General features: G+C 39.8%; 5 protein-coding genes across 7 annotated transcripts; 3 read left to right on the forward strand and 2 right to left on the reverse strand.

Annotated features, from left to right (window-relative positions):
• Nucleotides 1–510: 510 nt before the first annotated feature.
• Nucleotides 511–2,552, reverse strand: mcee (methylmalonyl CoA epimerase). Its single transcript, XM_037246880.1, has 3 exons — nt 2,472–2,552; nt 1,467–1,807; nt 511–1,094 (listed from the first exon to the last, which is right to left on the reverse strand). Exons 1-3 carry the CDS (start codon nt 2,497–2,499, stop codon nt 942–944), a joined length of 522 nt encoding a protein of 173 aa, XP_037102775.1. The 5' UTR covers nt 2,500–2,552; the 3' UTR covers nt 511–941.
• mphosph10 (M-phase phosphoprotein 10 (U3 small nucleolar ribonucleoprotein)) lies at nt 2,541–7,358 on the forward strand. Its single transcript, XM_037246875.1, has 11 exons — nt 2,541–2,678; nt 3,153–3,804; nt 3,895–4,052; nt 4,149–4,311; nt 4,739–4,880; nt 5,439–5,506; nt 5,601–5,738; nt 5,837–5,947; nt 6,453–6,560; nt 6,640–6,870; nt 7,097–7,358. The coding sequence occupies exons 1-11, from the start codon at nt 2,593–2,595 to the stop codon at nt 7,241–7,243; spliced, it is 2,004 nt and encodes a 667-aa protein (XP_037102770.1). The 5' UTR covers nt 2,541–2,592; the 3' UTR covers nt 7,244–7,358.
• A 4,704-nt stretch (nt 7,359–12,062) lies between these two features.
• On the forward strand, nt 12,063–18,820 carry ist1 (IST1 factor associated with ESCRT-III). 3 transcript variants are annotated; one of them, XM_037246877.1, is made up of 12 exons: nt 12,063–12,214; nt 13,094–13,199; nt 13,300–13,480; nt 13,588–13,675; nt 13,762–13,845; nt 13,971–14,081; nt 14,153–14,338; nt 14,873–14,974; nt 15,431–15,470; nt 16,616–16,782; nt 18,510–18,552; nt 18,648–18,820. In XM_037246877.1, the coding sequence occupies exons 2-10, from the start codon at nt 13,112–13,114 to the stop codon at nt 16,780–16,782; spliced, it is 1,047 nt and encodes a 348-aa protein (XP_037102772.1). In that variant the 5' UTR covers nt 12,063–12,214; nt 13,094–13,111; the 3' UTR covers nt 18,510–18,552; nt 18,648–18,820. The 3 variants fall into 3 exon arrangements, with proteins under 3 accessions (XP_037102772.1, XP_037102771.1, XP_037102773.1); XM_037246876.1 differs by lacking the exons at nt 18,510–18,552; nt 18,648–18,820 and having other exon boundaries at nt 16,616–17,843; XM_037246878.1 differs by lacking the exons at nt 18,510–18,552; nt 18,648–18,820 and having other exon boundaries at nt 15,464–15,470; nt 16,616–17,843.
• On the reverse strand, nt 18,109–21,768 carry pkd1l3 (polycystic kidney disease 1-like 3). The gene is made up of 6 exons (XM_037246879.1): nt 21,588–21,768; nt 21,312–21,444; nt 21,031–21,226; nt 20,712–20,928; nt 19,881–19,965; nt 18,109–18,727 (listed from the first exon to the last, which is right to left on the reverse strand). The coding sequence occupies exons 1-6, from the start codon at nt 21,744–21,746 to the stop codon at nt 18,627–18,629; spliced, it is 891 nt and encodes a 296-aa protein (XP_037102774.1). The 5' UTR covers nt 21,747–21,768; the 3' UTR covers nt 18,109–18,626.
• Nucleotides 21,769–22,801: 1,033 nt separating this feature from the next.
• On the forward strand, nt 22,802–23,393 carry LOC119120702 (polycystic kidney disease protein 1-like 3). Its single transcript, XM_037247841.1, has 2 exons — nt 22,802–22,948; nt 23,011–23,393. Exons 1-2 carry the CDS (start codon nt 22,815–22,817, stop codon nt 23,234–23,236), a joined length of 360 nt encoding a protein of 119 aa, XP_037103736.1. The 5' UTR covers nt 22,802–22,814; the 3' UTR covers nt 23,237–23,393.
• Nucleotides 23,394–25,641: the final 2,248 nt, after the last annotated feature.

A 25,641-nucleotide genomic window follows, 5' to 3' on the forward strand; every position in this document is an offset into this window, starting at 1 on the left:
CACATTAAGTAAATGTGAGGTAACTGGTATGCAGTTCCTGAAACAAACATTGAGTAAATATGGGATAACTTGTATGCAACTACTTCAAACTATATATAACACTTAACAAAGAAAACCAGTTCTGATCAACAACAATCTATGAACCAAACCTACAGTTAACTAAAAGGAATGAAGTTTCTTTGAACCAAACAAAGAACATTTCACCTATGCAAATAAGCTCTGCTCATTGTTAGTGAAGGCCTCTTACAGGAACAAAAACACACAGACAACATAAGGACAGGAAGGATACATATGGCTGACAGGGATCAAAAGACATCCCTGTCACTAAAGAGGAAGAACCTAGATAAAAGGAAAGTCATAAACTCGTAAAGACAAGGCCTCCAGGTCTGGCAGGCCAAGGCTTCACTTAAATTATTCCAACAGGCACTTTTCAAGGGAATCAACATAAAGGCAACACACATTCTCTGCACCATTGCATCCATAAGGTTCGGTCATTCAATGAGTATTTCATCCATTTTGTGCAAGATTTTAATTTTTTTTAACACTTGTTCATCTGTCACTACAACTCAATATTTGTTTACATGCACAGAATATAAATGCCAGAGACGCTTAAGTAATTCCATAAACAATTGAAAGGATGCAAAAGCCACAAACTTGGACAAGTTCATTGTGTACATTTATAGCCCAATTCTGAATATCCTATAAAAGGCCATCATCTCCTCACATGCACACTCACCAAGTAGTTAATTCAACACATGATTTTTGTGAAATGCGTTCAAACATACCTCTACTGAAATTTCATGTTCAATGCTAGCTTGTTGTGTTCGGACCTGGTGGAGGCTCTGCCGAACCCCTGAGACCGACTCACCGATCGAACCCAGGTTATGAACCACTGCTCTAGAATATATATAAGGCTCAACAAAGAGGGCTCGTGATCTTTGTTATGCTTCCTCCAGCTCCACTAATACACCGTCACAGTCTTTGGGATGAAGAAACATCACTGGTTTCCCATGAGCTCCTATTCGTGGCTCTGGTGAAAGAGTTCTGATGTTCTTCACTTTCAGGTCTTTGATTGCAGCTTTGATGTCATCAACCTGAAACAGATTACATATTCTGTTCCCCTCGTGTAAAAATGATCTCTGCTTGATTTATGGTTCTCCCATAATTTAATATCTTTAAAGTAAAAGTACACATTTTAGAATCATCTTGTAATTGAAACTGATATGGGGTGTAACGCTCTGCAGTACATTAACAATGTATGTATTTTAATAAAAAGGTATAAACGGACATTTTTTTGAGAATGCAAAAAAAAAATCATTGTACCAGTATTGCTAACAATGTATGCATACAATACAAAGCTTTTCTTGACAGGTTCGACATGCACCATCATAAGCATGTCAGAGTATCCAGTTGTGATGCTTTAGGTCTATAAGAAGGGTCAACAAAATACACATGATAATGCTCACCTCAATACAAATGTGGTGCATTCCTCCAGCTTTGTTCTTCTGCAAAAATCCAGAAATTGGGCTCTTCTCACCAAGCGGATGGAGAAGCTCCAACTTAGTGTTGCCAAGCTCTACAAACACTGTGTAGACACCATGCTCTGGTAGAGGCACCTTTTCACTCACTGTGGCCCCCAGGACATCTCGATACAAAGCTGTGGCCTTGTCCATGTCTGGGACAGCAATGGCAATATGATTCAGCTTTCCCAGATTCCACAGTGATCCAAGGCTACCCTGATGAAGGGATGCTGAGGTCGAATGTGCTCTTCGAAGTGTGAGATGGCAATAGCTTGAAAGACTGGAAACTTAAAGACCAACAGGACAAGAAGCTTGGGTGAATACATTATTTGTTTGTCAACTGGAGTTATAGTATGGTTTATTATGCATAGGTCACATTTCTCAGTTGAAAGAACATACAGTTGCATAAAGATAGAACGCGTAGATGAAGTCAATCGATATCCACAGACACAGTTCATGCTGTATGAATAAAGATGTATTGGTATAAAAATAAAAATGTATTTTGACACAGTAGTGGTCATACGGCATGGGCTTGTTGCTCCAATAGAAATATTAATATCAAAATGACCGAGCCAATTATCGCAAAATAAATACAAAAATATAAAATAATCATATTAATAACACGTACTTAACTTTAGGATAACTTGACAGCAACTCTTGACAGCCGCTCAATTGTTATATTCGCAGCAAATAAATTACTATTAATGGTTACCTGCTGAAAATGTTGACTAGAAACGCCAACGTGTGCCCGAAAAGTACCGACAACCACATAAATAACAAACAAACAAAAAAACACTTAACGTCAACGTGTTTAAGAAAGCTCACGAATTGGTTGCATTTTGTTCAAACCAGTTTGTTGCATAATGCATCGCCTTTCATGTGTAGCGTATCATAAAAAAAAAACATAAATAAGCCAATTGCCTAAATATATTTAAACTTGTCAAAACCAACCTGCAACCTTCAGTAAAGCGGCCGCCATTTTGGAACCCTAGTGACGGAACTAAAAAAACACCAAACGTTTCTCACAGAGCCTATTTACATGCGACGCACACATTTTCACGTGTGAGGAACGATGGCTGAAACAGACGAATGTATCACGTTGGAGGAATGTTTGAATAAACTTGACGTCAACACACAGCATCCATATAATTTTCTGAGGCAAGTGCTAATTTTACAAACTGTTGTGGTTTCCTTTAACTTATCTCAAATTTGAATTGGAGGGTCTTTCGATCTTGCTAAGTGTTAGCTTAAGCTAACGATGCGAATATCTTTACGGTGACACTTCTACTTGCGTGTGTTGATTCAAGAACAGAATATGATCGAGTAATTATCTGTAGCTAGAAAAGATGGTGTTAGTTGCTGATACCGATCTCAGATGGGGTTTTGTCGTAGCACAGTGCAGTATATCGAATCAGGAGACATGTCTTTAAATTAAAAATGGAAGACTTGAACTACATTCTGTTGTATTTACATGTATTAATATTTTCACAAGATATAAATGTCACAGTGATGGGCAATTTAATGCTGGGTAAGGCCAAATCTACATTATTCCGTGATGTGCTGTGGTGCAGTGCAAAAATGGTTGAGTGGATTTTAATAACATGTAATGGCTCTCTGTTTTTATTGTTGCAGCCTTCAAGACAATGTGGCAGCGGACTTTACATCTCTCACCAAAACTCTTTATGACCTCCACAAATCCCAGGAGCCAGCAGAATATAACGGCAGCCCGCTTGTTCAGCTGGTGGTGGAAAGGTTTGATGAAGAACAAATCTGGCAGGAGCTAGAGCTGCAGAACTCTGCTGTATTAAAACACTTTAGAAATGCAATTGATGAGGCTTTGTCTGATGAGACGTTAGCGGTACTGGAAGAGGATGAGGAGATGGATGAAGAAACTGGGGATGAGGAAGGCGAGCCCGATGAAAATATGGAGGAAGAAGCTGACGAGAAGCTACGTGGGTTGAAGAAAATGGGGGACCATGACGCAGAAGATGACACAGATGAGGACTCTGATTTAGATTTTGACGTAGATGCCCTGGAGAAGCGGGAGAAACAAAAGAGGAAGCCCACAGAGAAACATTCCCAAATGAATGGCCTTTTCTCAGAAGTCGATGATAAATTCTTCCGCTTGTCAGAGATGGAGTCATTTCTTGATGACATGGACAAGCGAGAAGCAAAGGAGAACGATGACGAAAACAATGTGGATTACTTTCAGAATCTGCCCTCAGATGAGGATGACGATTTTGACCTTGAATTGCTCTCCAGCAGAAAGCCAAACAAAAACACCGTATGTATTGTTGCTTCTTTACATTATGATTTTTAGGGACTTGTGAAATGTTTTTTTTATTTCAATTACTATTTTTCTTTATATTAACAGACGAGCTCCAGAGACCTTAAGTACAAGGACTACTTTACTGCTTCCGAAGGGGCTGATGCAGACGAGCTGTTGGATAGTGAGGATGACAACATGCATGAGGACAAAGATGAAGAAGTAGATGATGATGATGATGATTCTGGCGAGGACTTTAACAATGAGTAAAACTGATCATTATATTTTTTTCTTTTGGATGTTTAAAATTTCAAGGGTCAAAACAGTTTGTCACAATATATTTGTTATCTGCCTTTTACAAGGAACGGAGACATAAGCCGGGCAAAAGCTTCTCATAAAAAGGTGACTTTTAACCTTTCTGGAGATGAAAGCGAAGGGGAAGACCTTGAAGATATTTTGGGAGGAAAAAACCCAAACTCCAAAAAATCTCAATCCCAATCATCACATGAGAAAATTCAAGAAAAGGTAATAGTAGTACATAGATTTTTGTGATGGGTTTAGCGCATAATGAAGCATTTGAAGATGCTCTCACATGACAACATTCTGCATTATACAATCATTAAAACAAATGCTCAACATTAGTGTAGTATTAAAACTACGTTAATTTGTTGTACAAATACAGTCGTAGTAATGGTGGGGACACAAATGTTAATTACACCTTCTGGTATCTAATAAAAGAGCATTTAATAGTTGTGCCTGTACCTATACATGACCAGCATGGATAGATGAACAATGATACATTGTTTGTAGTAAATAAATAATTATTTTCAGGCCAATTAAGTGAAATTAGATTATTTCCCAGAGCATCGTGGTTACCATGGCAACAACATTCCTCACATCACTGCCTTTAGCTTGAATCAGTCAGTATAATTTCTTCGCTTGCTGTGTGTAGATGTCGCAGAAGATCAAGGACTTGGAGAAAGCGTCTCTTGCTTCAAAGTCATGGCAGTTGTCTGGAGAGGTGACAGCCCAATCACGCCCGGAGAACAGCATGCTTGAGGAAGATTTGGACTTTGAGCAGGGATCTCGGAAGGGTAGGTGACACTCTGTGACATGGATGCGCTGGGTGTAATGGTGATAACAGTTCTATACTATGACTAGGTAGGGATGCACCAAAATGAAAATTCTTGGCCGAAACCGGGGGAAAAAAACTGTGCTAATGACTGGATCATTCTCTGCCATTTGGCTGTCAATTCAGATTTATTTATTTTTTTCCCTGCTCGATGCACATGTATATTTGATTGTGAGCTATACAATTGAGATTTTTTTTCCCCAAATCTTTCTTTTGGCAGTTGCCCAATGCTTTTGGTGCATTAATGTCACCTGTAGCGTACTATAAAGAAGGAAGGAGGCCACTGGCAGTATTGTATGACTACTTTCTTTTCTTCCTGTACATTATATAATACCACTTTTTTGGCAGCCACCCATTGGGGCAGCAACTGCAGTGATAGGGTACTGTTGATTTTTGTAACGGATCCCATTAGAAAAAGTAGAAAATTGTCCGAAACAAGACCACTCTGCATTGATAAATCATTTGAATAAATAATGAACAATTTTAATTTGACCATGAGATTTGCTCTGTTCCCTGTCAGCTCCTGCTATCACCGAGGAAACCACACTGCATCTGGAAGACATCATTAGACAGAGAATTAAAGACCAGGTCTCAATAAGTTGTTTTACAATGCTTTATCATTTTAGGTTCTGCTCTTTGCCTGCTTATGTAATGAAGTACTTTTTGACATTTGTTTCCCTAGGTGTTTGATGACGTGGTCCGAAAAGAGAAGCCCAAAGAGGACGTGTTTGAGTACAAGAAGAGACTCACGTTAGACCACGAGAAGAGCAAACAGAGTCTAGCAGAAATTTATGAGCAAGAATACCTCAAGCAAACACAGGTTCGGCATTTATCTCACGTTGACCCTTTTGCAAATTCCTTTAATTTTTGTTTTGTGTTTTGTTTTTTAACTTTTTGACATCTTCATAATGATTTCAGGCACAGAAAGAGGAAGAGGAGAATCCAGCCCATGTAGAGATCCAAAAACTGATGGACACACTCTTCTTAAAGCTGGATGCGCTCTCCAATTTCCACTTCACACCCAAACCTGTAAGTTTTAATTTGAAGGCATGGCTATTGTGTTTCGGGCATATTCAGCAATGTTAACACATGAGATAGGAGGACTGAACAAAGAATACAAATATTCACAGTTATAGATACCATTTGAAACAAACAATGACACAAAGAGGCAAGATAGGAAAAATTACTGTTGCCAACTTTTCACCTCATACCGAGTGATTGAGCGCCGCACATCTACCGACGACGCACTGCATCCGAAAAACAGCTACCCTGTTTGTGTTTGCGGAGGTCACATTAGGCCTGCACAATATTGGAAAAACATGCTCTACAGTCGTTGAATATATTGATTGCCAAATTTAACATGTACACACAAAAAGATGACTTTTTTTATTATCTACTGAAAGAATTACTACATGTTTTTCATGCAGCCAAATAGTCAAGTTTAATGTATTAGGTAAGAAACATTGTTTAGTATGAGGCAGGCCCTAAAACCTTGCTACTTGACCACTTGCTCACGTTTCCTTTGCTCCTTCAGTCTGTGCCTGAGGTGAAGGTGGTTTCCAACCTGCCGTCTATCACAATGGAAGAAGTGGCTCCAGTCACTGCCAGTGATGCTACACTGCTTGCACCAGAGGAAATCAAGGTTTGGATTATATTGAATTTTTTTGCAAAAATGATGTGACTTTTTAAAAAATGTGTAAAATCCCTTCTTCCAACCAAAGGAGAAAACCAAAGCTGGTGATATCCTGGGTACCACAGAGAAGACATCAACAGACAAGAAGCGTGAGAGGCGACTTAAGAAGAAGGTGAAACATTTCAAAATAAAGGAGAAAGAAAAGAAAAAGAAGCTCAAAGAAGCCAGTCAAGCCAGCGAGACCAAAAAGCCATCCAAGGAGCAAGCAAAAGAAGACCTGAAGAAACTCACTAAAGGAGGCAAAGCTACTATACTCAAAGTGAGTGGCATTTTGAATGTTTATCTCAAATTCAATTTAGAAGTGCCACAAATCTGCTACAAAATATGACAATTGAAAAATTGCCAGCACATTTTACAAGGTAGGTACTGTGTAATTCAGATAAATTGTGTGCATGATGTACAGGTATGCAGGTGTGGTAGTTATGACAATATAAATGTGAAAATATACATGACAAGCATGACTAATATTTTGACTCTTGTGTTAGGATGAGGGACGGGATAAAGCTCTGCGCTCCTCTCAAGCCTTCTTCTCTCAGCTGCAGGATCAAGTGAAAAGTCAAATCAAAAGTGCCAAGGGGCAGCCTACAAAAAAGAAACAGAAAGAGGTTTCTGCCAGCAAACTCAAGTTATAGTGACTGCCTCACTAATGTTGTGGCAGATAAATATATTGTACAGAGTCCAATTTTATTATTAACTTCAGTTTTTGAAATCTTGAAGATGTTTTTATTAAAATGAAACAATACTGAAGTGCTTTGTTTTTCTTTGCCAAGTGTTAACTACTCAGTGTCTTCCCCGGGTAACTATGGAGGAAGATGAATTGCTTTACCTTCTAATTCAAGAGTCACCGAGTACCTGTCCGTACCAGAAAACCGTCAAAGACCAGAGAGCACACCAGGCAGCAGTTTGCATCTAACTGTGTTTGTGCTAGTTAATGTATTTATTTTTTTAAATGGTGTAAATTTAGAAATTTTTAAAGACTATATTTTAGTACTGTATAGTTGCGACAGGTTTGCGGGGTGCTACAAGAATGAGGAGATAATTTACCACCAATCAATTCGAGCAAATTTATTATTACACAACCTCACCTGTAGGGTTCAGTGTCTGGTAAGGAAACCGCAATTGGCAATAGTGTCATGATACCAAAATTTTGACTTCAATACCATGCCTCCAAAAAATACCTCGATGCAAGTACTGAAATAGAACCAGGACAAAAGCTAAGAACAGCATTAAAAAGTAAGGGAATATTAGCTCACAGCCTAACAACTTTAATTTTACTTTATTTGCATCAATTCAAACAAATACAATAATGACATTAATTAAAATACTTTAAAGTAAAGTGTTTTTAAAAATCAATTAGGTTGAGAAACAATACTAATTTTATGCATATCCAGTCCTGAAAACTATTGAAGCCTTTGGCCAGTATACGATTACATACGATACATCCTCTGAGGATGCCATCTGCTCTGCCCTCCACTCGGCCCTCACCCACCTGGAGGGGAGGGACTCGTATGTGAGGTTGCTGTTTGTGGACTTCAGTTCTGCCTTCAACACCATTGTGCCGCAGCGTCTCATCAGCAAACTTGACAAGCTGGGCCTCAGTACCTGCCTCTGCAACTGGCTACTGGACTTCCTCTGTCAGAGGCCACAGGTGGTACGTGTTGGCGACAAGATCTCCGCCAGCATCACGCTGAGCACAGGGGCCCCCCAAGGCTGCGTGCTCAGTCCGCTGCTCTTCACCCTCCTGACGCATGACTGCGCTGCCACCTGCAGCGGCAACCGCATAGTGAAGTTTGCTGACGACACGACTCTGGTGGGTCTCATCACCAAGGGAGACGAGACTCAATACAGGCTGGAGGTTGACCTTCTGGCCGCGTGGTGCAGGGACAACAACCTCCTGCTGAACGTCGACAAGACCAAGGAGATTGTTGTTGACTTCCGGAAGGGTCACGCCCAACACCTGCCGCTGACCATCGACGGTGCTGTGGTGGAGAGAGTGAGCAGCGCCAGGTTCCTGGGGGTGCACATCAGTGAGGATCTCTCCTGGTCCACCAACACCGCATCGCTGGCGAAGAAGGCCCAGCGCCGCCTGTACTTCCTTCGGAAACTCAGGCGAGCGGGGGCTCCTCCGGCCGTCATGACTACTTTTTACCGCGGCACCATTGAGAGCGTCCTCTCCAGCTGTATTGCTGTCTGGGGTGGCAGCTGCACTGACCACAACTTGAAGGCCCTGCAGCGCATAGTGAGAACGGCTAGTAAGACTATTGGTGCTTCTCTCCCCTCCTTGAAGGACATTTACACCTCCCATCTCACCCGCAAGGCGACCAAGATTGTGAGTGATGTGAGTCACCCCGCTCACTCTTTATTTGAACTTCTGCCCTCTGGGAGGCGGTACAGGAGCCTGCGCTCCCGTACCACCAGACTTTCCAACAGCTTCGTACTCCAGGCTGTTAGGATCCTGAACTCGCTCCCCCTTTCAGCGTAGCGTCCTGTTCTTGCTGTCTGCTGTATGCACACTGGCTCGGTTTTGCACCTCTTATTTAATGGGTTATTGGTCTGTTATTTATTCATCGCTCACTTTATTTTATTTATTATTTATTATTTATGGTTTGTGCCTTCTTGTTTTTGTTTTGTGTCGCCTACTTGTATGTCTCGTCACCGTGGGATGGAGGAAACGGAATTTCGGTGTCTTTGTGTGTCTTGACATATGAAGGGATTGACAATAAAGCTGACTTTGACTTTGACTTGACTTTGACTTTGACATTGTGGCAGCAGTAAGAAGCACATGAGGGAACAAAGGCAATATTACGCTATGAAGCACATGCGTATGGATAAGCATGCCCCCAACTACAAGCCTGCTGAATGAGAGGCCTAATATCCGCCATCCCACCCACTAATACCGAAAATTGGGAGGATGAAAGCCAGCCGTGATTTCATTATAGACACCTATTCAAAACTTAAGGGACCAAATGAACATAATTGCATAAAATATCAAAGCGAATTCACCCCTAAGTTGGCTAGCTAGTCCACAATGCTTCGACATTTGTGATTTTTAATGTTTAATACATTGCTGAGTTTTTCTTTGTTAATTGGATAAGACCTATGCAGTCTTTGAATGCAAAGCATGTCTCGTCCAGAACACAAATGATGTCAGTTGTTATGCATCCTTTATGATTGTCTCCCTTTTATAGATGGACTACAAAGTTGAGTGTACTACAAACAAGACAAAGTACAGCCATTTGCTGTTACATTTTGGAGTCTGCTTTTCCTGCCACACACAAAGCTTATCATTGAAAAGGGTTGGAGACCCAACTGGCTACATACATATTGCGTTTTACAACAGTACTTAACAGTATTTAATTTCACATTTGCATGTTGATGAAATGGGTAGTCGCAAAGATGCATCAAGCAGGTACGTCAAAGCGTGCGCCAGTGATTGGAAGCGATTGAGAAAGCCCGTTCAAAGTGCCGACACACCTTTCTATTTAATAAGTGGAATCAAATTTGAAATCGAGTTGCAGTCAAATTGGCAGACGTGATTTATTATGAATTGCAACGTCAGATCTGAATAAATTTATTTGTATTGGAGTCTGTGGTGGGTCAAGTGTCCCGTGGAACTGGACTGGTCCTGGAATTACCAAAGGTGAAAGGCCAGCCTTAAAATAAAAGTGGCCCTGAAATTTTTGCCTTCTATCTTTATATTTGTCCAACCAACTTGAATGGCTGGCATGCGGTGTGCCCGCCGTTTGACAAAAGTTGTTTTTTTGTAATAAATTTTCCCCTTAAACAGCAGTTTTTAAAAAAATATGGTAGTTATTTTTGCCTCCTGAAATTCACAGTACTGTTACTGGTATTTAGTGCAACGGGAGTTGGTAAACTACTTGGAATGCTGGTAGCTTTTTGTTGTTTCCATGTTTTATAAGCCTGCTTACTTGAGATGAAAGTACAAATTAAGTAATCAGATGTGGCAAAAGTAGTCATAGTGTGGACATAAGTAGAACTACAGATTATGCACGCCACCAGGATTTCATCGTTGATAAAAGGGGGTTGAATTTCTTGGGAGAAAATATATTTTTTGTGGCGGACCTCAGGACCAGGCATCTCACCCAGCAGGCCTGCAATCAGGGGTGGGGTTAATACGTATGTGTGTCCTTTGTTCATTTTGTTGTCTTTTTAGCTTTGATGACTTGTGTCTAGTCTGACAGTCAGTCATGGAATAAGGACATGTTCCTCACTCCTGCCATATTGGGTTATATGTGTTTATAGCATTGAACTGTAGGCCAAAAGTGATCATTTTTTCTTGGGGCCTGTGGCAGAAGTGAGGAACACATCTTTATTCCATGACTGACTGCCAGCAAGTCAGATTAGACACAAGTCATCAAAGCAATAAAGTCAACATGGTGTAACAACTGACACTAACTGCCGGCCTTCCGGATAAGAGGCCTGGTCCTGAGGTCCACCACATTTTAATATACAATAAAATTCTAGCGGGGAAGCTCTGCTAATTGAATCTCTACTCATTTCTGATAGGGCTATAGCAACCGCTTGCCCCAGTGGGGCACCATGACTGTGTTGAAAAAAAAAAGATAAAATTAGAGGTGCTGATTCAGCGCTTGCAAGTAAAGTAAAAATACACAAGGATCATTTTTTTATTAAGTACCTACATTATCGTTCAAAAGTTTGGGGTCACTTAGAAACGTCCTTATAATCAAAATAAAATGGCTATTTTTTTCAATGAGGATAACATTAAACTAATCAAGAATAGACTCTTTGCAGTGTTGATGTGGTAAATGACTATCTAGCTGCAAAAGTTTTTTTTTTTAATGCAATATCCACATAGGTGTATAAAGGCCATTTCCAGCAACCATCCCTCCAGTGTTCTAATGGTACATTGTGTTTGCTAATTGTGTTAGAAGGCTAATGGGTGATTTGAAAACCCTTCTGCAACGATGTTAGTTTCCATGGAAAACACAAAATTGTCTGAGTGACCCCAAACCTTTGGACGGTAGTCTGGCACTTTAAGTGACCGTTTATCGCAATAATAGTTACATTTCATGAAGTTGATTGATCTGAAGTTTTTGTAGCAAAGATCTTATTAAAATTCTCACAAATGTTCAATATGCATGCCCCAACAACATGACCTTTGACACTGTCAAAACATGTTCCCAAAAGTGTTGCTATCATTTTGACCTGAGTCAAAGACAAATGCTAAATAGAATAAGAAAACAAGTGAAATAACATAATTTTAACTGTATGCATATGTATGGTAAATAATAATAATAATAATAATAATAAAATTTTGAACTCCAGAAACAAGAGACGTCAAGCAAGGACGTCTTTCCGTGAGCCGACATCAAATAATACTCTTAAATAAGCTCTGGTGAGGGAATATCTTGCTTTTCCAGCTCTGCTGCATCATCGTTAACATCCATGAGTCATTTACATATTTCCGTGAGTCCGTCGTCAGCTGCACCTGAGCTTGCGTTCCACCTTGTCCGCCCCAAATAGAAACCCCCATGACGTCACACCAGATAATCACGGAAGTAAACTAGGCGACGAAGCACAGACACAAACAGCGTCTAGTTTCGTATTCGAGTGCTACAAAAAAGGTATGTTATCGACACCGAATTATCTGCGGCTATCCGAACCCTTAAGAACTTTCGGACTTATTCGTGTCGTTTAAACCCGTACAACGAGTCTCAGCGTGTTTGTTGCGTCCTCTTTAGCATGTAGCGAGAGCTAGCTAGCTTGGCTAGCCAGATGCCAGGCAGGAAGATTGCTAACAGTAACAATCCAATATTTGCTCAGAGCCAATTTAGCAAGTAAGCGAATAGTTCATGATGTGGGGAATGTCGGCATCGCTTTATAGGAGCACGGCGCTGTTACAGGCTAAAAGCTGAGTAGTTTTGCGGAACTTGTTTTTCCTTTCAGTGAGAGTATTTTTCAATTTGGGGTTGTATTTGGAGATCCGTTGTTGTTCCCTGGGTTGGTCATGCTCACATGATTGAGTGATTCACGAGGATGGAGATGGGTGAGGCCGACGGTAAAATTTAAAAACTTCTCGAGGAGGTCACTTATGTAATTTGATGCCTGTGTACATTTGGTAACCTTTTAATTGAGTTACACTGGTATCATTGGAAAGCTTGCTAAAATACACAACCAGAAAACACAAGATTTTGTTGATAATTGCTAATGTCCTAAATTAATTAAATGTGAACCCATTGGTAAATTTCAGGATACCAAAATTCATAATTAGAAAGCCACAATAAATAACTAAATGTTTAGCGAAATAATATGAAGTCCTCCCTTTAGTAAAATCGTGTGTGTGTGTAACGTAAAGCACGGCATATATAATGGCTTATTGCTGTACGTAATTTCTATAATAGTTGTCAACTTTAGATGAATAGAAAAAAACCATGAGTGACTACGTTTAACAGCCATTCAACGACGGATACACACACATAGTCTTATGACCTTTTATCCACAGGGAAGATAACTCAGACATGATGCCGGGAGGTTTCAAATCTGAGAGGTTAAGAGTCAACCTGCGGCTCGTCATCAATCGACTAAAGCTCCTCGAGAAAAAGAAAAGTGAGTCCTGAAATCAAAAAAACACACCGATGCTTGGTTTTGGTCTTTAATCTCATGTCATTGTAATGCTTTCCTTTCCCTTGAACAATTTAAAATGAAGCCGAGCTCGCTCAAAAGGCTCGGAAGGAGATATCGGAATACCTGTCAGCAGGAAAAGATGAGCGGGCGCGCATCCGTGTGGAGCACATCATCAGAGAGGACTATATGGTTGAAGGCATGGAGATCCTGGAGCTTTACTGTGACTTGCTCCTCACACGTTTTGGCCTCATTCAATCAATGAAGTAAGGAGCGGACTTTGCCTAGTGCATTAAAATCGCTTCTTTGGAGGGGGGGGGGTGACCTTTTCCAATGAAAGGGTATGTATGTATTGATGGGTTAATTATTTCAGGGAGTTGGATCCAGGTTTACAAGAAGCAGTGTCCACTCTTATCTGGGCTGCTCCTCGACTTCAGTCAGAGGTGAATGAATTAAAATTGGTAAGTACACATTCAAAGAAAAGCATTGGCACTAATATTATCTGGTCATCTCAGATCTTGACACATTAAATTCTCAATTCTTATAGGTGTCAGAACAGCTCTGTGTGAAATACAGCAAGGAGTATGGCAAGCTGTGCAGGACAAATCAGATTGGAACGGTCAATGAAAGGGTTGGCATATAATTTTTGTCTTTATTATTCTTTTTTTTTTTTTAAACCCAGGACTCCCTTGACTCTTTTCAGCCAAGAAATATGCCAGCACTCCAAGTCTGATAAAATGTCTGATATGCTTGCAGCTGATGCACAAACTGAGCGTGGAGTCTCCCCCTAAGATTTTGGTGGAGCGCTACTTGATTGAGATAGCCAAAAATTACAATGTGCCGTATGAACCTGATGCCATGGTCCGGGTAAGAATAGATTGAGGTCCCAATCAGGATGTTGTCTTTTAGTTAGCGTCATAACATTTTCTCCCTGACAGCCTGAGGTGAGTTGTGATGAAGCAGACCTGATTGACATGAACAATGACAAGAAGTCCGGAGGGGGAGGAGGAGGAAGAGGCGGAGGTGGTGGTGGTGGTGGTGGTTTCATGGCTCCTGTCATGCCCATGCCGATGCCCATGCCGATGCCCATGCCTACGCCTTACAACTATCCAACTCCCAAAGGAGTAAGATCATTATTTTCAAACCCTTGTTTAGATTCTAACCATGTGCATTATTAGACACTTCCAGTCATGTTGTATATAGCATTTTTAATTGTATTGAAAGGAAATCATTAAATTGAATACGTCACACTGACATGAAAAAACTAGACGGTGAAATATTTTGTTTTGCATTTTTTTCTAAACTAGTGTATTTAAACAACTAATGAGAACAATTTTTGCAAAGTCACACATGTGCTTGCTCTGTTTCTCACTGCTCCTTTGTTTTTCCCCAGAGCGTCCAGACAAGTTCACAAATGTAGCTGAATGACATTATTTTAAAGAACCAAGTGTTGACAACCTTGGATAATGAACAAAGTACAGAAAATGGATGTTCACTTAGAAGATGGTTAACTTTGCAAAAATATAGTTTGAAACAATGCTAAATTGTCAGTTATCGTTGTCTTTTGAAAAATCTGATCACACGTGTTTGCAGGTCACGTAGTGATTCCTAACCCTATTTGTTTGAAGAGTGAAATCCGCGGTCATGTTTTCCTCCAGGAACCGTTCGCTCCAGCCATTGGATCGTACAACAGCTTCCCGCACCCTGTGGGAGGAGGGCAGCCCCCTCAGCTGCCCACTTCTCCCCCCACATACGAGTCTGTAAGTCCCCCAACTCATCCCATCCATGATCCCTCCCTGTTCCCAAAGACGGACAGGATGGACAGGGCAGGCAGGGCATCACTCAGGGAAGAGTTGTTCACTTAGCTTCAGCTTTTACCTCTGCACTTCTGCCACTTTCCCTGAATAGGCTGACGTTTTTGCTTTGTGTGCACATAAGTAGGCAGCATGAATGGCTTGTACATATTCTAAGCACTAACAACTCAGTGATCCCACTAACTGACCTGGGATTAGATAGGACTGAGAAGAGTGCTGCAGCGGAGACTCAAGCTAGCCCAAAGGCTGATGCACACTAAAGGTGTTGGTTTCTCGTTGAGTGCCACAAGCATGTTACCTTTGTTTCTTTTCCTACACTAAGCACTAACACATTATAACCGACATTCTTATAAGGCTCAAATATAAGGCGATGTTGTCACAGGCACCCTTCTTCTGTTTCAGATTGATGACATAAAAAACTCTCTTCCATCCCAGACCATAGGTAAGTCTTACTAATTACTGTATTCAGTATGGCCCTTGAAACCCAGAGGTTCATCTCATGAAATATGTCATGGAAAGTGCTATTCACTGTCATAGTTCTATACAAAAGTGAAACACGCAGATGTTTTTAGACGTTCATTTCTTTGACTTGCTCTACAGTTGGGCACCCAAAAATTAAATATCAGGGAAAAAGTCTGTTGATTTCAATAGTTTGTTTCAAAAAGGTAACTTCGTATTTTGTTCCCCACACACAAAGTGAAATATTTCAAAGCTTATTTTACATTTGATGGAAAGTGTGTGAATGTCAGCTAGACAAAACTAAAAACTCCAGTCTTTCACTTCATGTGATCAAGAAAAAGGATCTTGTCAGAAGGAAATGTCAGCCTTCTGAAAAGAATATCAAAGTAACATGCCCTCAGTACATTGGGCCTCCTTTTGCATGAATGACAGCATCAAGGTGGAGTTCAGCCGTTGACCCAGGTCAGGTGTGATTGTAGCCCAAGCTTTTCAGATTTATTTGCATCTTGGGGTTTCTGTCACCTCGCCTTCCATTTGCCAATACCACATGACATTTCCAATGGGGCGTAAGTAAGGCGGGTTCGTCGGCCTATTGAGTGTTTTACTGCTATTCCATGGTTATTCAACCAGTTATCGGTCGTGTTGGCTTGGTGGGCAGGTTCCAAATCCTGCTGGGAAAAAGCTCGTTGGCAGCGGGACCCAGGAAATGCTGTACAATTTACTGGTAGACAGCTGCATTGAGTGTGGACTTGATGATAGACAATGAATGGAGCCACGCCAGCAAATGGCATGGCTCCCCAACACCATTTGTTATATTAACTGGACCAGGATTATCTTGACGAGAGCAGACCATCGCTGATACCTTGACAATTTGAAGTCGAGCAATTCTGCAAGGAAGGATGGGCAAATATTATCTAAGCGGGCAAAGCTAATAGAGACCTATCCATAAAGATTGATGTCTGTAATTTAAGCAAAAGGAAGCTCTACCAGATGTTATTCAGTGGACAATGTTGCTACATTTGACTTGTCATGTTTGCCAGATTGAGTACCTCTGTGTTATGCTTTGTCATGTTACTGTCCAAAATAAAATAGCAGCTCATTTGACAGCCCCCACATGTTCCACTGCAGGTCAGTCGTCACAGATATACGACAACAACGCTCTCCCAGAACTTCCTTCGGTCCCAGACACACTCCCAGCAGGCTCCTTCGGTGGGAAGACCACCACCAGCACTTCGGATGACATCGACTTTGATGACCTAACGCGACGCTTTGAGGAGCTGAAGAAGAAGACTTAAGTATCTTAACAAATACAGGCTGACATTACACATGAGAACAGAAAGTAAAACATGCTCAAGGCTCTGACTTTATAGAAACATCTGAAACAAAACATTTACTCTTACCTCGTATCAATTTAATTTGGACATGTTCTGAAGCTAACAACATATATAGTCATTCTCCTTTCTTGCTTGGCCTGTAATCTTTTATTGGTGTGATATACTTTATAATTTAATGTTTTTCTGGAGCTCACTGCCTGTCTAATGTGATGCTGTAGCCTTTCCCACCGACTCGTTCCAGTCTCATCTTACACCAGTTAAACAAGTCTAGCTGGCCTGTTTACATGTTGGTTGGATGACTGGGTTTCAGTTCCTGAGGACACACATAATCTTTGTTCTGTCAGCCACTTTGAGAGCGTTGTCCATATCGTGTATATATATATATATATATATATATATATACACACACACACACACGTCAGTTGAGGGCATGTTTTATATATAGTAACTGGGTGAGGTAGTTGGGAGTGCTCTGATTATTGACAAGGTTGTTTCCAAATGAAATACCTTTCAGATTAACCAAATATATCTAATGTATAAAAGATGAGCCCACACAACTTGATTTTACATATCCATTTTAACCCCACAGAGGTGTCAATTTAGATTATTCCTTTATGTGTCATGTGTCCTACACTGTTTTCTGCTGCATTTGCCTTATTGTCAATTGCTCACCAGAGGCCTTGGCCAATCTGTACAAAGATTGCTCATCTTGCACTTGCTATCAAGACTGGAAACATTTCCCTGCGTTTTGTTTTGTTGAGGTGTCACATTACCCACAAACTATTCGGTTAAAGGTGATGTTCTGATAGCATTGGAACTTGAGTCATACACGTGTCCACCGACCCAACCACACCTGTTACGGCCAAAGAACGGCTGCCTTTAATGAATGATTTAGCAGTTTCTGGAAAGTTGAGCATCATGGTGTTGTTGAGCAAATGACACTGCAGAACTCCACTCTTGTGTTTTCCATGTTGAACAATTGGGTGTTTTCCCATCAATTTAATAAAACAAGTAAAAATCATTGAACTAGTTGAATTGTTTTCTATATGTATACCGTAGTCCTTTTTACTTTGATGGAGTATAACCTTTGTTTTCATTTTAATGGATTAAGTGTGTAACAAAAACAAAATTTAAAAACATTGTTAAAACACATTGTTTGAAACGAGAGCCGTTTATTCAATTCCAAACTTAGGCAGGTCCATGAAGCTTGTCACGCAAGGGAATTTTTTTGTGCATCTTACATACACCTCATAAAAATAGTACATACTGTACGAACAATACATATCATTCACAAGTCATCTCCACACTCCACAAATGGAGTTAACTTAATTGTTGTCTAGTTTCAAAGAAAAGATGTCATGAAAAATTAACAACTATGCTAAATCCAATGATCAGGTACTTTTAAAAAGTGTTGTCAAATCTATTGATAAGGTAATTTTAAAAAGTGTTGCCAACTTGCCACACTTTCGTCAAGGATAATTTGAAGGAACAGGATTGTTTTTATTCAGTTGTCTTTTGTCTTGCAAAAGACCATATCTGGTCAGTTTACTCAGAACAGCATTGAGTATTTCCAGAATTCTGACTCACACCAAACAATCTTGAGCATGCTGTCTTTGTGACAATGTTTCAATAAAAAGGCATTATGCTTGCTCCATTTATGACAAATTTTTGCTCTGACATTTTTGTAGGAGCCAGCCTGCTCAAAAAACAACACACACACTACCATTAAAGGTAAGGCCCTACCATAAATCAACATTGTCAAATCGATCCAGTCTATTGAAGCATATACAAAAGAGAATGTAAATTTATCGTCCAATGCGTTCAAGGGAAGAAAAGAGGATGTGAGGGATTGCTGCACACTCAGAGTTCGCCCCTGGAGTAACGCCTGCATTTGTCGTCTTCTGTTAAATTAAGCAGATGTACCTGTGAGTCTCATGGTACCATTATGTTACTTAATTTGACACAAACCCACAAACAGACCTGTTCAGAAGGGCAAATATCACAAGACAAATATTGTAAGCGTCAGGATTCTAATAGTTTTCATTATTATTGGGCTGTGTATTATTTCTATTTTAGCTTGACTTTTAGTTTTCAAGTTTAGTAGTAAGTCGTTTTTTAGAGCAGGTTGATTTTAAATTTTTCTTAAAATGATTTTAGGTTTTGGTAGTTTTAGTAATAGTTTCAGGTTTTTTTTAATATATGGAGTATTTATGGAGTACAAAGTTTTACAAAAAAAAAAAGATCACTGAGTGGTGTGTAATAAAATAAACTACTAATTCTCAAACGACTGTTGGACCTTGCTTATGTACGAACATAGAGCAATTCCAAAATAAATACATTTAAACTGAACTCTTAAAGCTATATATAATGACAAAGAACAAAAAAAAGGTGAAGATTATTGCTATAATTACATTGTAATTACCGGTTAGTGTCAGTTAATTTTTATTTTTTTAAAAAGGATGAATGTTTTTATTTTATTACATTAACAAACATGTTTTCTTGATTTTAATTGGACTATTTTGTTAGTTTTCGTTAAGTATTAATCTTGTTTTGCATTCATGGTCAAAGAGCACTGTGCCAAATGGAATACATACCCCTAGTTTTACAAATTATCAATGAGAAGTCTGTTCAGTTTATGTGACTAGTGAAATATAATCCATCCCATAGTTTATCTTCTTACTAAGACTAAATTCAATTGTGATGAAAAATAATTAATTTGCCTTTAAAAACAAAGTATTCAAATAAAAACATTGTTTTTGAAGTTCAGTCATTATCTATCATTGTATTATATTTAAGGGATGAAATAGAGTTTATATGTTTCCGGGTTTAAAGGGAGTGGATGAAAGGGTTGAAACAGAGTTGAAATTTCCACACAGTAGGCCCGAGCATATTTGGAATTCCATATTAGGTATTTTGGACAATCACTGAATGTGCCTAATTTAGAACCTGTAGCCTGCTGATAACTCTTCAAACAAATATCAATCCTATTGTCATCACTGCAACAAATGGTAAATGGCTAAAAGAGCATTACAAAGTATTACAGCAGTTTGACCGCTCACCTGAAAGCACTTGTTCAATTTCTTCAGTTTCGTCAACAGCTACTGGTTTAAGCAACAGGGCGAAAAAGACAGCAACTCCAATCACCTTTAGAATAAAATAAAATGTTATTACATTTAAAGAACTTACAGCATGAGACAGCAATAGCATAGGTAAATGAATGGACAGTAACAACAGCAATAAAGATTTTAGAGGAGACGTAGTATTTCTGTTTTCTCATTTGTCTGCGTGTAAAGTCTGTATCTTACTTTTAAAATGCCCCAAAAATCGACACAGCTTATTTATTTTACACGGAACTTTTTTTCAGCCTTGAGAAACAGCCTATTTTGAGGATTTCTATAAGCACCTCAGAAAAGATTTGTTGTACTTAACGCAAGTAAAAAAAAAGTCAAATTACCTTTTTTTTTTTTAAAATACCTTTTAGTAATAATAATAATAACAATAACTGTCACTTAACAATGGAAATAATTCCCCTCAAAATTGTACCCCTTTTTTCTTCTGTGTACAAATGTCTTAAAAATAAGAAACTAAATTAACAATTTTCTACTTTGAATCTTTGAAAACTATTTTTGGAATGCAGATTTGACATGAAAAATATGAAAAACGTAATGTTACCAACTACGTACTTGATACACATCCTCTGTAATTCCCAACTTAGTTAGGCCGAGCCAGTGCTACAGTATTGTGCGCTTCAATGTAATAAATAGCATAGAGTAAGCATAAGGCTGGTATTATCTACAAGCAAAATAGCAGAGAAGAGGAGAATTTTGAAAAAGTACCCATTGCAAGGATGAATGTGTCTTAGTAAGAGGACAGATTTTACCCGAACCCACCTTGAGAGGCTGCAGTATAAAAATACTCTGGAAAAGAGAGAGGCCTAGAGACATGATCCACTTGATGGACTTTGCTTTGCCATAGTAAAAGCCATAGAGTAAAGTGAAAAATGTGGACACGCCGCTCAGGGAAATCAGCAGGAACCAGCCGAGAAACGCACACCACCAGGGCAACCGGCACTCAGATGACACCCTCTTCTTTTTCGTTGGAGGTGGGCTTGGCCACAGACAAGGAAACAAGAGCACATGTTCTCATCAAATGAAGCAAGTCATCAAACATGCATTTTGTTTGTGTAAGTGTGACAGACAAAGAGCTGACCAGTATACTAAATGACTGCTGAAGACCATGTCGGACTTGCGAACCAGCAGGTTGCTGATGTCTAGTGCTCGTGTGTAATCCTGCGGAGTCGGGAAGTTCTTTCCATCCAAACTTTCCAGACACATGAGCAGGCGGCGAAGTGCAGCTCGGAGGAATTTGCTGCAATAAACCCAATGCAGGTCGCTTTCAGTTTCCCCTTGACAGACACAAACCCCAAGAAGACTTTTTTTTAGCATCCCTACGGATATCTTTTGGTTTTTTTTGCATGATAATTGAGGTACCTTGCATAAGATGGATGAATTCATGCACTCTGTTAAAGGCTGAAAAGAGATCAGTAATGGACTCCAGTCTGGACAGTTGTGCCATTTTGTTCCGCAGACTTCCGCTTAGCAGCGAAAGGACCTCCTCGGTTTCCTGGCAAGGAACAGCCGACCAAAACAATGACTACATTTGACCTGGGTGAAAGTAACAGATACGCAGCGCCCCTTTTCTACATCAGGACTGGCAGTGTGATCTTACAAGGTCAGCAATGAAGCCATGCCTATTATTAAACATACCTTTAGAATGGTTGGGACGGTAACCTCCCGCGGCCTCATTGTGTCCTCCGAGCTGCTTTTTTGAGACTTTGAAACGATGCGAGGTTTGATGCTTCGGAATATGGTGATGATGAGGATGTTTATTGGAAACATGAGAAGACCGCTCTCAACGCCCACCATGATGTCCTGCCATGTAACGTGCAGTGAACCTGGGCAGGGATCATATACAGAATGTAGAAGAACGGATGTGCCAATGAGCAAGTAAGTGAGGGGTGCTATCAAACGTACAATTTTCCATGGTAATCAGCAATCACACCCCATGTTTATAAAAGTCATCCACCTGATTCGAGCTGAGCTAGCCATTTTCTTGTTGACCCGTCCACAGAAACCAGCTGGGATATTAAAGGCTCACCCGCAAGCATAATGAAAATAAGTGCTACTAAAGATTTATATGTCGGCATTGAGCACAGATTAAGATGCATATGTAAAAGTCTAAAATATGACTTTAAAAAAGCCCACACTTCACTACCCACAATGTGCTGGAGTTTAGGAAAAGCACAAACGTGTAGTAATGTCATTAAAATATTTATGGTGCTTATGTTTTGAATAATTATTGTAAAATAATTGGAAGCACATTTAATAAAATTTTACATTGACTTGGCCAGTTCAAAATCAGTGCGATAAGTAATCTCTTGCGCTCTCTGCTGGTGTGATGGATCAATATATTAAATGCATGTAATCAGGCCGCACTTCTGTTTATCATTCCAAAATAAAAAGTGCATGAGAGTAATCCAGGCAAGATGTGATGAAAACACAACAATGGCAATGAAACTACTCTTCATGACAAAAACGATACATTTATGGAAAATCAATCACTCTCACCAGGGATACTTGAGATTAATAAATGCATTATCGTGTGCATACAATTTAATAATCCAAATTTAGACTTAAGGATGTAAATGTTTGTCAGTGGTTGTGTTAGCGGCAGAGAAGGCCTTGCTGGCCCTGGCTGGCGCCTGACTACTACATCTACACACTGATCTAGTGAATTCCTCCTGTGTTAAGGTACCGTAATTTTCGGACTATAAGTCGCACCGGAGTATAAGTCGCACCAGCCATAAAATGCCCAAAAAAGTGAAAAAAAACATATATATGTATATAAGTCGCTCCTGAGTATAAGTCACCCCCCCACCCAAACTATGAAAAAAACCGCGACTTATAGTCCGAAAATTACGGTATATAAACAAGATGACCATACGCGATCTCCAAACTCAACACGTTTGGCACTTCTTTTGTGACTGTTGGATAAGCGGTGACCACAGAGATGGTTTGACGGAGAAGATATTCAATGCTGCAAAGAACAATGAGGTTTCCTGCTTCAGGTAATGTCAGATGTCTTGAAGGCATGGGGAAAATCTGACATACTTTGCTTCTTTATTATCAGGAATATTTTCCAGAGCCGAACATCGACGGGTTTTAGGGATGAACATATTTGGGTGTCCATTGTGGATCCGCCATCTCGGAGCCCTTTCACTCGAGTTCAGAGGGTTTCTTGTTGTATGAGCCTGCTCCTCTGCACCATGGCCATCAATATTGCCTTTTGGAACATTCCAGAGGATGAGGATTCTCTAGTGGTCCTTTCTATTGGTAAACCTGCTTTTGAATCATGAGTATGCCTTGATTATGTCGATTTTGTCAGCATGTGAGATAGATAATGAATTACAAAAGAATAAAACCATCTTTATTTGTCATTTATGCACACAAACAGAAAATTTGACCTCTGCATTTTGACCCATCAGAACGATCTGAATGTGTGAAAACTCTTGATGGGTTAATTGCAAATGACAAATTCATGTTTTTCTGGAACTCTGGGGGGGAAACCCCCCATCTCTGTCCTATGATTGTGATTGCCCTTCACCCGAACTCATTTATGATAAACTCAGCAACTTTAATTTCAAGTTTTTTCCTCATATCAACTTTAGAGTACTGTTGATCCTGGGATGAGCTACAGAGGATATAAAAAGTCTACACACCCCTGTTCAAATGGGTTTTTGTGATACAAAAAAAATGAAGACCTTTAGCTGCAAATGGGAGCTTTGTCAAGGTGGAGGAAGTTATAAACAGGGTGATATTTATAACAATTTAAGCAAAGATTCTACAGACCTCAGATAGGAAACAAAAGAATATTTGAAAAAATATACTAAAACATAGTGGTTTGACTGGTTGTGTCCTAAATCCCAGATAAGTTTGAATGTGATGGGTTAATGGTTAAAACTGAACACAGCCATACCCTCAATTATACTAAGAAGGTCTGCACACATGGGCAACCACATTATCTCAGTTGCTTGTTTGAACTTTTCCCATTGATTCTTTTTTCCAATCTAGTTGAACAGGTTACATTATGATGGAAAAATGTTGCAAAACCATTTAACAATGTCTCATTTTTTATACGGCAGAAATCTGGCACTTGAGCGGGGGCGTGTAGACTTTTAACATCCACTCTATCACGGTAAAGCAGAATATGAGAATAGTCAGTACAGGTCAACTGTGTACGAAAACATGTTGTGCACAGGACCCAACAAGTATGGAGAAAATGTGTGCATGGGTGATGCAGGGGGTGTTCTGGCTGTCAGAGATCCTCAAAGTGGAGATGTCTTTGCAGCGGGAATCCTCTCTTATGATAAGTCCTGTGGGCAGCACAAATATGATGTCTATATAGCACTTACCAAATTTGTGCCCTGGATAAAGCAGGTCATGAGGGGAGATACACAAGAATTATCTCCTCTGCACAATACTTTTATGGCTAAGATGTATGCATGGCAGTCATGAATCTTTAGCGTTTAGGGGAATTGTAAGCAAGCAGCAACTACTAGATGTTCTTTTTGTTTCTTGAACTGTTGTGGATATTTAGAACAAACGTGAATATGCAGATATGGAATAAAATAAATTTTTGTAAATACAACTTTCTCAAAATTGAAGTCGTCCCTTTAAGTACAGAATCGAATTTGAAAATGCGAACAATAACAAAAGTTTGGTTTACAAGAGTTGCTTTGAGATGTTTGTGCACCAAACTGTAAGACAAGAAATACTTTGTCATCTGGGTGGCCCGGGGTGACCATAGCCACAACAGACAATACACTGGCCCCCTCAGAGCCACTGGCCAGAATAGATTGATATATTGTCTAAGTGTCAGTTATGCTTCTTATACCCGATCTCAAATTCAAACCACGTGTTTGGCCCATGCGCCTCAAAGACGGATCAATAGCTGTGTGACAACACCCAGAGGTCAACCTTTTCGGATTTCCAATAATGAGGCCGATCGTTTAGTCGAGTGTGGCCACTTAAAGCCCCTCCTTTTCAGATAGGCGAATGGTGGTGTACTGGGTACGCCGTACCCCATATGTTAGTCTCAGGGTAAAGTGTAAGTGGAATGAAGTCTTACGAATTTCAACTGAATATATAAAGACCTATGAACAATTCAGCCTGAACTAATGAAAGAAAACAGACTTTACAGAAACGGCACTTTCGCGGGCGATTATCTATTTCAGCATTTCATGACGATCATTTCATGAGGCTCTGATGGGATATGAACAATAGTTTTTGCTTTTGTGGTTTTGGCATCCAAAACCACAACAGGACAAAATTTTTCTCAATAAAATTAGAAGTGTTTCCTGCTGACTTCTCTTCTTTTGCTTCCAGACATGTAGACTATATTTTGCCATTTGTTCATGGCCAGATTGTCGATTGACCCTGGCTTTTGTATGTGTAGGTTGTTGTTTACATCCAATCTTGTTAATTGCCTTTTCCTCAATTACAGGATCTCTTGACTTTAACTTGAACACTATCCATTAATGACCCTTTGTCCTGGCATGCCCTTGCTTTCCTCCATTGCCAAGGAACCAAAGCTGATGACATGAAAATGGCCAGCGGTGAGTGAGCCTTTGTCCTTCATTTTTACTGTTTAGAATGAATCAGTCAATGTCAGTTCATCTGTGGATTGTCAACCCGGAGTTCATCTAGCTTGTGAGCCTATGGCCTATCCCAGAGAGAATCTTTTAAAGGGAAAACTCACACG

The sequence above is a fragment of the Syngnathus acus genome, chromosome 3 (genome assembly GCF_901709675.1).
Source record: "Syngnathus acus chromosome 3, fSynAcu1.2, whole genome shotgun sequence".
Classification (NCBI taxonomy): Eukaryota; Metazoa; Chordata; class Actinopteri; order Syngnathiformes; family Syngnathidae; genus Syngnathus; species Syngnathus acus.